Source organism: Rhinolophus sinicus, chromosome 13 (genome assembly GCF_057876585.1).
Source record: "Rhinolophus sinicus isolate RSI-liver-muscle chromosome 13, RSI-T2T, whole genome shotgun sequence".
In the NCBI taxonomy this organism is placed as follows: Eukaryota; Metazoa; Chordata; class Mammalia; order Chiroptera; family Rhinolophidae; genus Rhinolophus; species Rhinolophus sinicus.
The window spans coordinates 23183285-23198529 of NC_142513.1; the positions used below are offsets into that span (position 1 = coordinate 23183285).

At 49.8% G+C, this 15245-nt stretch overlaps 1 protein-coding gene across 2 annotated transcripts; it reads left to right on the plus strand.

The window, feature by feature from the left end:
- Positions 1-526: 526 nt before the first annotated feature.
- Positions 527-11375, plus strand: TRIB3 (tribbles pseudokinase 3). Of its 2 annotated transcripts, none has more exons than XM_019718698.3 (4): positions 527-809; positions 4117-4404; positions 6558-6850; positions 10113-11375. In XM_019718698.3, the coding sequence occupies exons 2-4, from the start codon at positions 4117-4119 to the stop codon at positions 10603-10605; spliced, it is 1074 nt and encodes a 357-aa protein (XP_019574257.3). In that variant the 5' UTR covers positions 527-809; the 3' UTR covers positions 10606-11375. The 2 variants fall into 2 exon arrangements, with proteins under 2 accessions (XP_019574257.3, XP_019574256.3); XM_019718697.3 differs by having other exon boundaries at positions 735-838.
- Positions 11376-15245: the final 3870 nt, after the last annotated feature.

Sequence of the window (15245 nt, forward strand, 5' to 3'; positions counted from 1 at the left end):
CACTACCTTTATCAAATGAATGCTGTGAAGCTCACCTTACCTCAGGCCTCCCCAGGGCACCACACTGGCTCTTTTGAGCCAGGAATCAGCTCCTATAAGTCTGTGGTTTTTGTAAAGCTCCTGGGCTGCTTTCCCATAGCTGGCCCTCATGCAGTTCCTTAGTAGAATGGGGAGACTAGAACTTCCTGCTGCCAAAGCTTCTCTAAAGGTTTAAAAAGCAATGGTGGAAAGGTAGCCAGGAGGCTGTAATGGTTTGCTTTTTGTTTCTCCTCAGCACCATCCTGAGAAGCAAGGACGTTTTTCCCATTTCACAGATGGGGAAACCAAGGCTCAGAAAAGCAAAATGCTTTTTCCAAGATGATAGAGAGAGTCAGTGGCTGGTGTCTACACTCAAACTTCGGGCGCGGGGTGGAAGGGGAATGGGGTGGAGACGAGCCACCCTTAGAAGGCGGCAGAGGCGAGGGGTGCCCCGGCCCCGCCCGGGAACCTAACAGGAGAGACGGGGCGGAGCGCGTTGGGAGGGGCGGAGCGCAGGGGATGGTGCAATCCCGGGCCGGAGCGCATCAGGCGGCCGCTGGTTAGCTCAGGTTTACATCACCCGGGCCAGAACCGTAGCCTGGCGCCAGGCGTCCAGGAGACACTCGCCGCGGAAGCCGCGGCGGCTCCGCACGCTTCGGGCTGCGGGGGGTCGACGCCAGAGCTCCGCCATATCCCAAGCTCAGCAGCAGCGGAGCAGGCCCCAGTCCACCAGGGGTGCCCAGGCGACTCTGAACTTAGGAGTCCACAGGACACCGCCGCACCAGGGCAAGGTACTCGGCTGGGAGCCAGGGGCAGGAAGGTTGGAGGGGCGGGTAGGTTGGAGGGGCGACCGGTGGAGGGTGGCCGGCGAGCTTCGGGTTGGCTCCGGGCTGTCGCGTGTTACACACCCCCCTTTTAACAAACCTGGCCGTCCGGGGGCGATCTGGGCCGAATGCTCCTGCCGGGTCTCAGGTGACGCAGCCCCTCAGGCCTTGGGGTCGCCCAAGTGAGGCCGACTCCCGCTAGGGCGAGGGTGCACACCCCGGGGGGGTTAGCTGTGTCCTGGGAGCGGAGGGTGCCGAGAACGGAGGTGTCCGTGTGTGGGCCCCGAGAGAGCTGTGCGGTTGTCTGTGTTTTGGGTGTGTGGGGGTCAGGGGAGTGTGTGGTTTGGTGGGTGAGGGGTGTGTGCGAGGGACTGCATTGGAGGACTGTATGTACAGTCTCTGTCACTGTGTGTGGGGGGGTGTCCGCGGGAGTCCGCGGGAGCCTGTGGGGTCTGGGTGGGGATGTGTTTCGGGACTCTGTGTTTCCGCGGACGGTGAGAGTTGCGGGGAGGGCAGAGCACCTGGTGGCAGGTGTTGGCTGTGTTGGGGGTACGGGCGGGGTAGGGCAGGGGTTCCCTGGAGGCGGAGGACCCGTGCAGGTCAAGTGGGAGCACGGAGGCAGCGGGCGGATGCGGGACCCTGCTGCGCGCCGGTCCTGGGCCGCAGGTGTGTACCTACCGGTTTGCACGTTGCACTGTGCGCACGTGTGTTTCGATCCAGCAGACGGTGTGTGTTGTACCTGCAAACTTGGGGAGGGGAGGCGAGGGCCCAGCCCCGCCCCTTCCCCTTGGGCCCAGCCTCCATCTCTTTGTCTCACCCCCTCCTGATTCCCCACCGCACCTCGGTTTCCGCTGAACCTTCTGCCCGAGACACCCGCTTGCCACCTCTTCCGCTCCCAAGGGAGGAGCCTGGCTGCGGGAGGCCGGGCGAGGCAGCCGACTGCCTTAGGCCCAGTGAATGTGTGTGTATTGGTCGGGGGCGGGGAGGGGGGCGTGTCAGACTGTGCGTGTGACCCTGTTGCTATCAGTCCTGCTATCGTGAGTGTGATGGTTGGGAGAGCTGTGTGTGTGTGCGTGCACGCTTGCCCGTGGAGAGAGAGGTAAGTGTGTATCACTTGATGTGTGTGCCTCTCTCTACACTGGATGTGTGGCTCTGCTGGCTGGCTTGGACAAAGTGTGTTTTTGAGGGGGGGGTGTAGACCTGTCTCCCCTGTTGTGTGAGTGTGTATTTAGTACGACTTGCCCTTTTTCCCATGGGGTTGTCAGGGACCAGCAAGAGGTAGTTATTAGGGGCTGCCTCCATCCTACAGTGGAGATCCTGCAGTGTGGCCTGCAAAGTCCCATGTTCATCTATAGATTCAGATACCCCTGTTCAGTGGTATGGGGTATCCCAGGCCCCACCAGGATCTGAGGTACAGATAGGGCCAAAGCAGCCTGGAGTGCTGTACAACCACTAGAAAGCCACCCCAGGGAGTCTCTGCTTCACAGGGCACAAAGCATCTACACAGCCAGGGGTCATTTTGCTTTACTCAGAACAGCCAGTGAAGTCATCCTAGCTTCATCCCTGGGGAGATTTCTGAGACTCCCAATGGTAGCTCTTGAGCATCTTCAGCTAATAATAATAATAATAATAATAATAATAATAATAATGGAACAGCAGTAGTGACCATTTCCTGACTCCTATCCTGTAACAAGGCCATGCTACTTTATTTCTGTTTTAATTTCTTCACCACAAAAATCCTATGGGCTTTACTAGACATATGAAAAGATGCTGAAAGTCACTAATCATCAGAGAAATGCAAATTAAAACCACAGTGAGATATCACCTCACACCTGTCAGAATGGCCATCATCAATAAATCAACAAAAACAGGTGTTGGCAAGGATGTGGAGAAAAGGGAACCCTCATGAACTGTTGGTGAGATTGCAACTTGGTGCAGCCACTATGGAAAATAGTATGGAGGTTCCTCAAAAAATTAAAAACAGAATTACCTTATAACCCAGCAATTCAGCTACTGGGTATCTATCTGAAGAAATCCAAAACACTACTTCAAAAAGATATATGTACCCCTATGTTCTTTGCAGCATTATTTACAATAACCAAGATATGGAGGCAACCTAAGTGTCCATCAATAGACGACTGGATAAAGAAGATGTGGTACATATATATAATACTTGTACAATGGAGTATTACTTGGCTATAAAAAAAATGAAATTTTACCATTTGCAATAACATGGATGGACCTAGAGGATATTATGCTAAGTGAAATTAGTCAGATAGAGAAGACAAATATATGATTTCACTTTTATGTGGAATTTAAAAAAACAAAACAACAGACATACAAAATAGAAAGCAACTCCTAGATACAGAGAACACACTGATGGTTGCCAGATGGGAGTGGGTTTGAGGGGCTGAGTTACATGTATGGATGAAATATAATTTATGTAACCAGACCCCTAATGATGGATGCTCAATTGTTTCTATCACATGGGCTGCAAGAATAACCTTGTACTGGTATTATTACATCAGTATGTAGAGAGCTTCCTGGTCCTTTTTCAGAACTGTATAGTATTCTACTGCATGGCTGTACCATAATGTTTTAACCAGCCTCCAACTTGCTGGACATTGAGGGTGTTTCTTGCCTCTTGCTATTTAGACACAAGGTTCTGATAAACAGCTCTTCACATATCTAATTTTTTGGTGAGCATTTTTTTTTTTTTTAATTTTATTGGGGAAGGGGAACAGGACTGTATTGGGGAACAGTGTGTACTTCTGGAACTTTTCCAAGTCAAGTTGTTATCCTTTCAATCTTAGTTGTGGAGGGCGCAGGTCAGCTCCAGGTCCAGTTGCCAGCTGTTAGTTGCAGGGGGCACAGACCACCATCCATTGCAGGAGTCGAACCGGCAACCTTGTGGTTGAGAGCCGGTGCTCCAACCAGCTGAGCCATCTGGCCACCCCGGAGCTGAGCAGCAGCTCTTCCTTCTAGTTGCGGAGGGCGCAGCTCATTGGCCCATGTGGGAATCGAACCGGCAGCCCCGTTGTCCAGAGCGCTCGCTCTAACCAACTGAGCCACCCATCTGCCCCTGGTGAGCATTTAATTGAAGGATAAATTCCTAGAAGTGGAACACCCAGTCAAGGGTGTGTACAGTTGTCAGTTTAATGCACACTGCCAAATCACCCCTGGTAAAGGCTGTGCAATGTACCCTCACACCAGTAGGGGTAGAGAGGGGCCACCAAACAGCCTCGCTTTAGCGCCTTTCTCCCTTTCTTTCTAGATGCGAGCCACCCCTCTGGCAGCTCCTATGAGTGCCCCTTCCAGGAAAAAGTTGAAGTTGGACGATGACCTAGAAACCGAGTGTCCCACCCGGAAACAAGCTGGAAGTGAATCCCAGCCCAGGCTTCCACCCTGCTCACTGCCCCTGAGCCCACCCCCTGCTCCAGGCCATGCCCCTGCTGTGACCGCTGCCTCCCGTCTTGGGCCCTATGTCCTCCTGGAGCCTGAGGAAGGCGGCCGGGCCTACCGGGCCCTGCACTGCCCCACAGGCACCGAGTATACCTGCAAGGTATGTGCCCCAGAAGCCATTCTCCCCCAGCATCACAGGGTTCCTGGAAAGGGCCTAGGCTCCAGACGATGGCCAGGGCTGAAGGGTCCTTATATTCATTTAGTCCTGTGTTTATTGGGGAAACAGCCAATGAGCCCCCAACTCTCTGTCAAGCCCCGGCCTGGGCTGAGACCCGAGAGGTCAACCAGATGGTCCCAGCCAGGGGAATTTACAGCTTAGTCCCCTATGGTGTGATGCATGTTGCAGGGATGGAGCTTAGGGGCTATGCAAGCACAGAGAAGCCTCTAATGTGTTCAAGGGGGTGTCAGAAAAGGCTGAGTAGAAGTTAGCCAGGGAGAAGTGGGAGCAGGGAGGTCCAGATAAGGAAAAGCTGTGTAGAGGCCTAGAGGAGTACAGGACTTCACTATGCCCGAGTGGAGGAGGTGTGCAGTCAGCCAGGGGCCAGAGATGAGAGCTGGCAGCCACTGGGTGTCAAAGCGTTAGGAAGGAGCTCCCACTAGGCTGTGGGGAGCCATGGAAGAGATTGGCTCAAGAGAAGGATGAGATATGGCCAGCATCAGAACTCCTGGGAGCCCCGGAGCTCACTGGGCCCCAATTATTTAGAAACATTTAGGGGAGTGTACTTGGATGTGCTTGTCCCCGCACCAGCATGAACTGTGGGAGCTGACCTGCCATTCCCACATTGCCTAGGGTTTTCTGGTCCATGTGTAGAGAGACCAACATCCTGTCTTTGTAGATTATCACCTTATGCATGAATTCAACAAACATCAGCAAGCAACTGCACATGCCATGTACCACGCTGTGGTTCAAATATAAACAAAGTTCTATTCTCATCGAGCTGATTCCTAGTGGGGGACGCGGACAATAAACAAGTGAATAAAATATATGGCAGGTGATCATATATGCTGTGGAGGGAAAGCTAGGTGCTGGATGAGAGGGGTGTGGGGAGGGTAGGAGGTGATTTTAGCTGGGAAGCTTGGGGAAGACCTCTCTGAGGAGGTGACATTTGAACAATGACTTACATGAATTGGGGGAGCCAGCCCTGTGAGCGTGTAGGGAAGAGCATCCGGGGAGCAGGAAAGGCACAGAGGCAGGGATACGCTTGCCCTAACTTTACAAAAAGTCTCTGTTTTGGGATTATTTCCTCTATGGCCCCCAACTTTGTTGTTGAAGACATACATGTGTCTACATTTTTTTCCCCAATGAATTAAATATGTATATGCTTTATTTATTTATTCTTGTTTTCTGTGTGACGTAGCTAAAATGACATGCAAAAAGTTTCAAGTCAGGTGAATGGAAGTGAGTATATCAGTGTGGCTGCTGATTAGCTGTGTGGCTTCCAACACATCACCTTCCTTCTTTGCACATTCTTTCAGGGCCATCGCGAGGCTTCCACCTAATGTCCATAAAGGTCCTATTTCCTGACAACCTCAGCCACTCTCACCACATGCCCCTTTATCTCCCCTACCCCGTGCCAGCCACGCTGATTTTTCTAGACCTGATCAAGCTCTTTCTTGCTTCAGGGCCTTTGCACTGTCTATGCCCCCCACGTGGAAAGCTTATTCCATGGGCATTTCTGAATCATTCAAGCCTAAACTAGGTGTCCTCTTCCAAAATATTCTGTATGCCAGCACCCTTCTTGGTTCCTTTGCAACACTTGTCAGAATTGTAAATATTTAGTTTTTTTGGCATATTAACTGTCCCCTGTATTGGACTGCGGGTACCAGGAGAGCAGGGACCGTAGCTGTCAGTCGAGTGAGATCCCCAGTGGCTGGCACAGGTAGGAATGCATGAAAGGGTGGGCAGGCAGTAAATTCTAGAGAATGGTAGCGAAGATGACGATGATGCTGGTGATGGGCTTAAAGGTGTTTCTGCGTCACCTGCTCTTCTGGATTTCCCCTGCTTTGGGGTTTATTTTTGTTTGGGTTACCTGTTATTTTTCCAATTTAAGGTCATATAAGGTAGCACTTAAGAGCACTTGCAGGCTGTGTGGCCTTTCAGCTTTGTCAGCGTTGAGTGGCTTGCTGCTGAAGCCTTTGGCATAGTGCCTCATAGCAGCCGGAAGTGTCTAAAGGGTTGGCTGTGACTGTTTCCAAGGTCAGCTCAGGCTCCACGCGGTCCCCACCTGTGCTCACGCCATGCTCCGCCCACAGGTGTACCCCATCTGCGAGGCCCTGGCTGTGCTGGAGCCCTACTCCCGGCTGCCCCCCCACAGGCACGTGGCACGGCCAGCGGAGGTCCTGGAGGGCACACACAACCTCTACACCTTTTTCCCGCGGTCCCATGGGGACATGCACAGCCTGGTGCGCCGCCGTCGTGGCCTCCCTGAGCCCGAGGCCACGGCGCTATTCCGCCAGATGGCTGCCGCTGTGGCGTACTGTCACCAACACGGTCTAGTCCTGCGAGATCTCAAGCTGCGTCGCTTTGTCTTCACCAACTGCGAGAGGTGAGTGTGGCCCTAGAGAACCCACCCACAGACACACCCAAGAGGGGGGCCATAGTGGGGAAACGGAAGCTCAGAAAAGCAAAGAAACCTACATCGAAAGTGGAGGGGCCTGGGCTAGCGCCGCTGCCTGGTTCTCGGGGAAAAGTTGACTCGGTCCTTTTGGAAGCCCCTAGGGGTGGAGCATTGTCCTGTGATCAGAGCGGACAGTGAGGAACAGCATAGCTGCACTGTCCCACTTGGAACTGTACAAATAAAAAGTAGACACTATTATTGTCCCTCTATGGTAGGTGAGGGAACAGAGGCCCAGAGGGTGAGTAATGCCTAAGATCCCACAGCTAAATAAATGGTAGAGCTGGTATTTGAACCCAGATGTGACTCCAGAGCCAGGGTCCCAATACCCTCAGAGCTTGAGAGGTGGGAGGCCTGGCTAGGCTCACTTGCTGACTCTGGGTGACCCCGTGTTTCTGAACCTCAGTTTCCCCATTGGTAGAGGAAAGGGATGGATTGTCAAGACATTTCTAGGATTTCAAGGCTACAGACAATAGCCAAAATGGGTCCTGAATTCCCCACACAGGAACATCTCCTGTGAAACTGGAGACCAGTGATTTTTGGAGTGGGGGACAGAAAGGGACCCAGCATTCTGTCTGCTGCACAGACTTCTGGGAGGATGAAGGGTGTGCCTCAGAGTTCACCAAGCCATCAGGTCCACATGAAGATCCATCGAGAACGTCGATTTCATTTCAAGATTTTTTTTTTGTGAACGTCAATTTTATTTCAAGATTTTTTTTGTAAGGGGAGGAAGGTGACCTCATTGAATTTTTTTTAACTTTTTATTTTGAAATACGTTTAGACTTTCAGAAAAGTTGCATAAATAGTCCAAAGAGTTCCTTTATTTCCTTCACCCAGTTTCCCCTAAGGTTAACATCTTAAATGACCATAGTACCACGACCAAAAACAAGGCATTAACCCTGGTCTAGTACTATTAACTAAACCACAGATTGGTTCCGATTTTACTAGTTTTCCACTATGTCCTTTTTCTGTCTGGGATCCCATCCAGGTCCCCAGGCTGCATCCAGTAGTCATCTCCTTAGACCCCTCCAGTCTGAGACGGGTCCTCAGTCTTTCCTGTCTTTCTTGACCTTGATACGTTTGAAGAGTTTTAGTCAGTTCTTTTGTAGAATGCCCCTCAATTTGGATTTGACTCATGTTTTTCTCACGGTTAGGCTGAGGTTATGCATCGTGGGCAAGAATACCACAGAAGTGATAGGCCCTTCTTAGCACACGAGGGTGATGTGTATTACTGTGATGTTAAAACCTCGATCATTGGATAGGATGCTGCCTGACACGCATCTACACTGAAAGGTTCCCGATGTAATTAACCTTTGTAATTAATAAATACCTTGGGTCATACCTTGTATTAATAAGTACCTTGAAGCACTTTGAGGCTATGCATGTACTCTGTTTCTCCTCAAACTTTCGCCCATGAATTTTAGCAGCCATACCTCTTCCCTGTAGTAGTTATTACTGTGATGTTTGCCTTAGGGTGATTTTCTATTTCTTTCTTTCCTTCTACGTTTCATACTAAAATGAACATGCCTTCAGTAAAAAGTGGAATGTAAAAGTATAATGATTTTTAGGCTAATGCACAACTTCAAATCATTTTGAGATTAGGGTGGGTACAACACTCCCAGACCTCGCAGAAATAAGAAAGCGCTTCCCTCTCTTTGCAAGGCAATAATTTGAGAAGCGCTGTTGGTAGCAAAGGGATGGTGGAGTCAGTCAGAGCTGGGTTCACATCCTGATTCTACTTTTTACCTGCTCTTTGACCTTGAGCAATGGCTTTACCTGCCTCAGCCTTCATTTCTGCATCTGTAAAATGGGCTGATAATGCACGTATGCACACACATGTGTGTACACACACACATACACCTGTTCTATGATTCACTGAGTTGGTCAATGTTTGTGAAATGCTGGCAGGTACCCAAGAAGTGGTGCTATAGGAATAAGATGAATAGCAGTGGAATAGAATGACTATTATTATAGTAATCTAGAATGCTCCTTGGGAGCTATTTAAAGCAGAAGTTGCAAATGACCAGCTACACACACATTTTTGTTTTTTAGGGGGGGACCTGCATACATATTCATTTGTTTTCAATTGAAATTGGTTGCCAACATTTCAAAAGCTGAGAACTTTTCATTAGAATATGATTTCTGGTTTCTCTTGGGGAAAAATGGGAATGTGAGCCCCCATTGGGAACTACATGAATGGTTCATAGCGCTGGCTCTGGTGTGTGAGAGCCACAACCCCAAGCCTTGTGGCTATAAAATGGTGTCTTCCTCACAGGTTGTATGAGGATGAAATGAGATACACCAGGTACCAAGCTTAGCTCAGGGGCCAGGTACACAGTGGACAATCCGTAAACTGTAATGTTGTTAGTGGTGCCTTTTTTTAGGCAGGGTTTGTGCTGAGATGTTTGGTACAGTCTCCATTTCCTAGTTCTCTCTCTCTCTCTCTCTCTCTCTCTCTCTCTCTCTCTCTCTCTCTCTCTCTCTTTTTTACCTGCCTGGACCCTAAGTTTGCATCTGCTTAACAAGAGACTAAATGCCTTCAGTCAATCTCAGCCCCCTCCCTGAGGGACTGTGGGAAATATGTTCCTCTCAGAGTCCTAGTTCAAATTTAATTGTTCTGTGACCTTGAGCAATGACTTTACCTCCCTGATCCTGGGCTTCCTTATCTGTAAAATAGGCTCAATCATCTAGCGCCACAAGTCTGGCTCATGTTTGCCAAATGCCAGGAGTCACTTGGGAAGTGGGTGTCATTCAGGGTGATAGCATGGAGTGCTGGGTTGGGTATCTGTCATGCAGGGTCTCTGGTCCCGTTCCCGCTCTTGGCGGGTGGACACAGAACATGGTGAGGCCAAAAAGGAACACCCATGGAGCCATAGATAGGGGAGTCACACCACTATATTCTCACTGCTGGCTGGGTTGGAGACACAGGAAGCAGGAGCCACACGATTTGCAATCCGCCATCCATTTCTCCGCCAACCAAAAACCAACCTGCCCGTGTAGCCATGGCAGTTATATTAGTGGCTAGTGGCTAACCGGTAACAGCTGATGGCCAACTAGCCACAGCTGATGGCTGTTTACTACCTGAGCCAGCACCTTTCCACGTGAGACCGAGAGCCTGGAAACTGCTCTCTGGGACTCTGTCCCCACAGTGTCCCATTAGGAGCTGACCCCTCTCTCTCTCCCCCTGCCACAGGACCAAGCTGGTGCTGGAGAACCTGGAGGATGCCTGTGTGTTGACTGGGCTGGATGACTCCCTGTGGGATAAGCACGCGTGCCCTGCGTATGTGGGACCTGAGATCCTCAGCTCACAGGCATCCTACTCGGGCAAGGCCGCAGATGTCTGGAGCCTGGGTGTGGCACTCTTCACCATGCTGGCTGGCCATTACCCCTTCCAGGACTCAGAGCCTGCCCTGCTCTTTGGCAAGATCCGCCGTGGGGCCTTTGCCCTGCCTCCGGGCCTCTCAGCCCCTGCCCGCTGCCTGGTCCGCTGCCTCCTTCGTCGGGAGCCGGCTGAGCGGCTCACAGCCTCGGGCATCCTGCTGCACCCCTGGCTGCGGGAGAACTCAATCCCCTCAGCCCCATCCCGATCCCACCTCTGGGAGGCTGACCAGGTGGTCCCTGAAGGGCCAGGACTGGAAGAGGCTGAGGAAGAGGAGGGGGGAAGGGAAGTGGGTCTATATGGATAGGGCTACCCTCCCAGACTCAGCTGCAAACAGGGGGTTGAGTTTGGGGTGTCTCCAAGCTCTCTCCTGCCTCTCTGAACCGAAAAAACCTTAAGTGCCTTCTAGGAGGCAAGTCCTTCTTTGGAGTGGCCTGTGTGCCGCACCCTGTTCTTGGTGCTGGGAACACAGTCGTGAACAAAAGAGACAAAACTCCTGCTCACAGCACTGACAGTACTTTTCCACACCCACAGGCCAGTGTCTGCACTGGGCAGGGCACACTTAGTGCAGGTGTTGCTGTCTACTCGTGCTGGCACCCCAGCACCTCTGTCATGGGACAGTCCCTTTGACAAACCACCCAGCTGCCTTTGTAGCTTGCACCTTTCAGAGAAAGGGAAGCATCCTGTGCCAAAGGCTCCAGGCCTCTCCCCTGTAACTTAAGACTCCAGAGCCCAGGCCGTGCCAGGAATTCTGCTCCAGCAGCTCTGTCCTCTTGGTCAGGCCTGAGCCAAGGATTTGGGCTGGAAAATCAAGAGAGCAACCTGTGAGGCAGGTCCTCACCTGACTCAAGGAGTCATTTGGAGTGAGGGTCCAGGCCTGGCCACCTCAGCGGCCCTTGACCTGAGAACCAGAGTTGGGGGACAGGATTAGGCAGGTCGGCCCCCTGGCCTCCTGGAAAGTCCTAAGCCCAGTTCTGGAGACACTTGGGGTCCAGAACCCCACATAATCACTATAGGTTTTGGATACCCTGAGTATATACTTTTCAACCTTGTGCCTAATAAAGGGGTTATGAAATACTTTCATTTCTCCTGGACATTTTATACTCTCGTGTCAGTTTTCCCTGCATCCCAAACCAGTCCCATGGTGAAAGGCCAGAGGGCTTGTGTTTCAACCTCATCGGAGTAATTTGTGAGAACAGATTTCTTGCAGTCCAGCGGGCCTTCAGCACTCCCTCTCTTCCTTCTGGAGGCAATGGTGTCTCAGCTGGACTAAATTTTTGGCTGCAAGTAACTGAAACCCTGAGTCAAAGTGGCTTAAGAAAGAAGGAAATGTATTTCACACAAAGCAAGAAGTCAGCAGGTGGGGTGGGCTTCAGGGATGGTTGCATCAGCTCTCAGAGCTGTTAGCAAGAACCAGGCTTCCCCAGCTCATTCTATCTCTGCTCTGTTGTCCCTGGGGGTCACATTAGAGGGATCCATGACCTGAGGAAGAATAAGGGTGGCCTTGTAGTATTTGAGAACTCAGTGCTCTGGAGTCAGGCGGCTTGGTGTCTCTGGGCCTCATCCTGTTCCCCTCCTCTGTGTGGCTAAGTCCTGCCCATCCCTTGAGGCTGGACCAGGAGCCACTTCTGACACTGTCACAGTCCTGCCCTCCCCTGCACCTCTGAAGTCGGCACAACAGGGGTTTTCAGCTGTGGTTGGGCAGTCCCCTGGGGGGCATGTTTAAAATGCAGATCCCTGGACTCTCCCCAGACTTAGTGAGTCACAACGCCCTCTGAAGTTCTGACTTCCAACAAGCCTCCTGGTCATGTTGCTGGACGCTAAGTTGGAGAACCCCTGCACTGGGAGAAAGACCCTGACTCCCTGGGGACTCAGAACTCATTTCAGCTCACCTCTGTGCCTGTTTGACTCCAGCCCAGGTGTAACATGGGTATAAATTCTACCTGTCTGTGAGGCTCAGAAGAGCTCACAGGTGTGGGAGGGCTTCATCAGAGGTCAAAATCCGAGCCACCACTACGTTGTACCAGCTTCATGGGGAAAGACGTGTAGTCCTCATCCCCTCATCCTTCTCCCCTTACCTGGCTTTGTGGTTCTTCATAGCACTTAGCACCAACTGGCAGAACATTCTAGATTTGTCTGTCTGTATTAGTTTCGTAAGGCTAGGGACTATGTTTTGTTTATAACTGTCGCCCCAGCTCCTAGAACAGTGCTTGGCACACAGAGCCACCCAATAAATGTTTGTTGAATGACTGAATGAAAGTGGTTGCTATGCAGATCTTACGTGCCTAGAACAACGGCAGGACACTTATGAGGGGTAGTTAATGTTTGCTGAGCACACACCCCATGCCAAGCATGTTTTTAAGTGCTTTGGTTTTAAGACATGTGATAGCCAGCCTCTAAGATGGCCCTCAATGACCCTCGACACCTGATATTCATGCCCTTGTGTAGTTCCTTTTCACCCTGAGCGAGGCTGACCGTGTAACTAATACACTGTAAAAATGATGGCGTATGACTTTTAAGCCTAGGCCATAAAATACACTGTGGCTTCTACCTCGCTTCCTTGGATCACTTGCTCTGGGGCAAGCCAGCTGCCACGTGGCTAGGACACTCAAGTAGCCCAATGGAGAGGGGTGGAACATAGGCATCCTGCAGACAACCAACACCAACCAGGTATGTGAGTGGGCTGTCTTGACAGTCCATCCTCTAGCGCCATCAAGCCTTCAGATGACTGAAGTCCCAGCCAAAATCTTAACTACAACCTCATAAAAGACCTTGAGCCAAATGATGTAAGAAGCTGTTCCCGAATTCTTAACCCATAGAAACTGTTGTTTTAAACCACTAAGTTTTTGGGGTAATTTGCTATGTATCAATAACCAATAACTGATACAGATCCTTACCGTAACCCAATGAGGGAGGGACCATCTGATCACCATTGTACAGAGAGGGAAATTGAGGCCCAGAGAAGGAGAATCTCTTGTCCAGGGTCACACAGGTAGTGAGAACCCAAGTTTGAATGACTACAGTCAACCCACTGGGATGAAGGATGTCCAAAGTGAATGCCAGCTCTGCCCTTGATGGGCCAAGGCTAAGACCAGAACGCCTGAACGAATCTATCTGTCCCCATTACCAATTTGTGCAGATGAGCTCAGGGCTGAAGGGAACATGCCATCGTAAACTGGCAGGGGCAGCAGGAGAGGACAAGACAAAAAGAGTGAAAACCAGCGGAAACAGACACTCAGAGTTCAGATAGAAATATTGTCAGACACAGATTGTAAAACAAAAATGTTTACTGGGTTTAAATAAATAACAAGCTTGAAACTATGGCCAAAGTATAGGAAATTATATCAATTGATATACCTTGATATTTGAAAACCTAGAAGAACTTCTACAATAAAAAATACAATAACCGGGGCCGGCCCAGTGGCTCAGGCGGTTGGAGCTCCATGCTCCTAACTCCAAAGGCTGTCAGTTTGATTCCCACTTGGGCTAGTGGGCTCTTAACCACAAGGTTGCCGGTTTGACTCCTCCACTCCCGCAAGGGATGGTGGGCTCCGCCCCCTGCAACTAAGATTGAACATGGCACCTTGAGATGAGTTGCCTCCGGGATGGCTCAGTTGGTTGGAACGTGGGCTCTCAACCACAAGGTTGCCAGTTTGATTCCTCCAGTCCCGCAAAGGATGGTGGGCAGCGCCCCCTGCAACTAACAACGGCAACTGGACCTGGAGCTGAGCTGTGCCCTCCACAACTAAGATTGAGAGGACAACAACTTGACCTGGAAAGAAGTCCTGGAAGTACGCACTGTTCCCCAATAAAGTCCTGTTCTCCTTCCCCAATAAAATCTTTTAAAAAAAAATACTATAACCAAAATAAAAAATCCAAAATAATAAATTCAAAATATGGGTTAAATGGCAGTTTAGATGTAGCTAAAAGGGGAAATTAGTGAGACAGAAATCAGATATCAATCACAGATTCAGGAGACTCCATAAATTTTCACACATAAATACCTCATAGTGAAAATGCAAAAAACCAAAGACAAAGATAAAATGTTAAAAGCACTCAGAGAGGAAAAAACTAAGATTATTTTCAAAGGAACAGCAGTACAAGATGGATGAACCTCAAAAACATGCTAAGTGAAATAAGCCCTTCACAAAGGACCCCATATTGTAAGATTTAATTAATATGAGATGTCCAGAATAACAAAATCTATAAAGACAAAAAGTAGATTCGTGCTGGGGGTTGAAGGATAGAAGATGGGGGGTGTCTGATGATGGGTACATAGTTTTTTAGGAGTGATAAAAATGTTCTAAAATTAGATTGTGGTGAGGGTTGTACAACTCTATAAATGTACTAAAAAACATTAAATTGTACAGGTCAAATGAATGGGTCTTATAGAATTTTATCTTCAAGGTGCTGAAATGCCAGGTAGAATTCTATACCTAGTGAAAATATCTATTAAGAATGAGATCTAAATAAAGACTTTCAGACAAAACCCAAGAAAGTTTGTCACCAGAAGATTCTTCCTATTGGGAAGTCTGAAACAGTGGTTCTCAAACTCGGCTTCTCATTACAGACACCAGACAGTGTTAAAAACTCCTGTTGCCTAGGCCCATCCCCAATCGTTCTGAATCAACGGATCTGAGATGTGGTGGCCTGGGCTTCAGGATTTTTAAAAGCTCCCCAGGTGATTCAAATGTACAGCCCAGGTTGAGAACCTCTGTCTTAAGGGATATATTTCAGGCAAAAGGGAAGTGATCCCAGATGAAAGTCTGAGATTCATTCATTCACTTAACATATAATCCTTAAGCACCTATTATGTGTTAGGATCTGTTCTAGACACCAGAAACACAGCAGTGAGCAAAACAGACAAAAGTCCCTGCCCTCCAGAAGAGGCAGACAGACAAAAACAAACAACAAAATAGAAAAGTAAAATATGCTGTTAGATAGTGT

Coding starts and splice junctions, on each gene's coding strand:
- TRIB3 (XM_019718698.3), top strand. CDS start 4,117: ATGCGAGCCACCCCTCTGGCAGCTCCTATGAGTGCCCCTTCCAGGAAA. Junction 4,405..6,557: donor GCACCGAGTATACCTGCAAG/GTATGTGCCCCA, acceptor CTCCGCCCACAG/GTGTACCCCATCTGCGAGGC. Junction 6,851..10,112: donor GTCTTCACCAACTGCGAGAG/GTGAGTGTGGCC, acceptor CCCCTGCCACAG/GACCAAGCTGGTGCTGGAGA.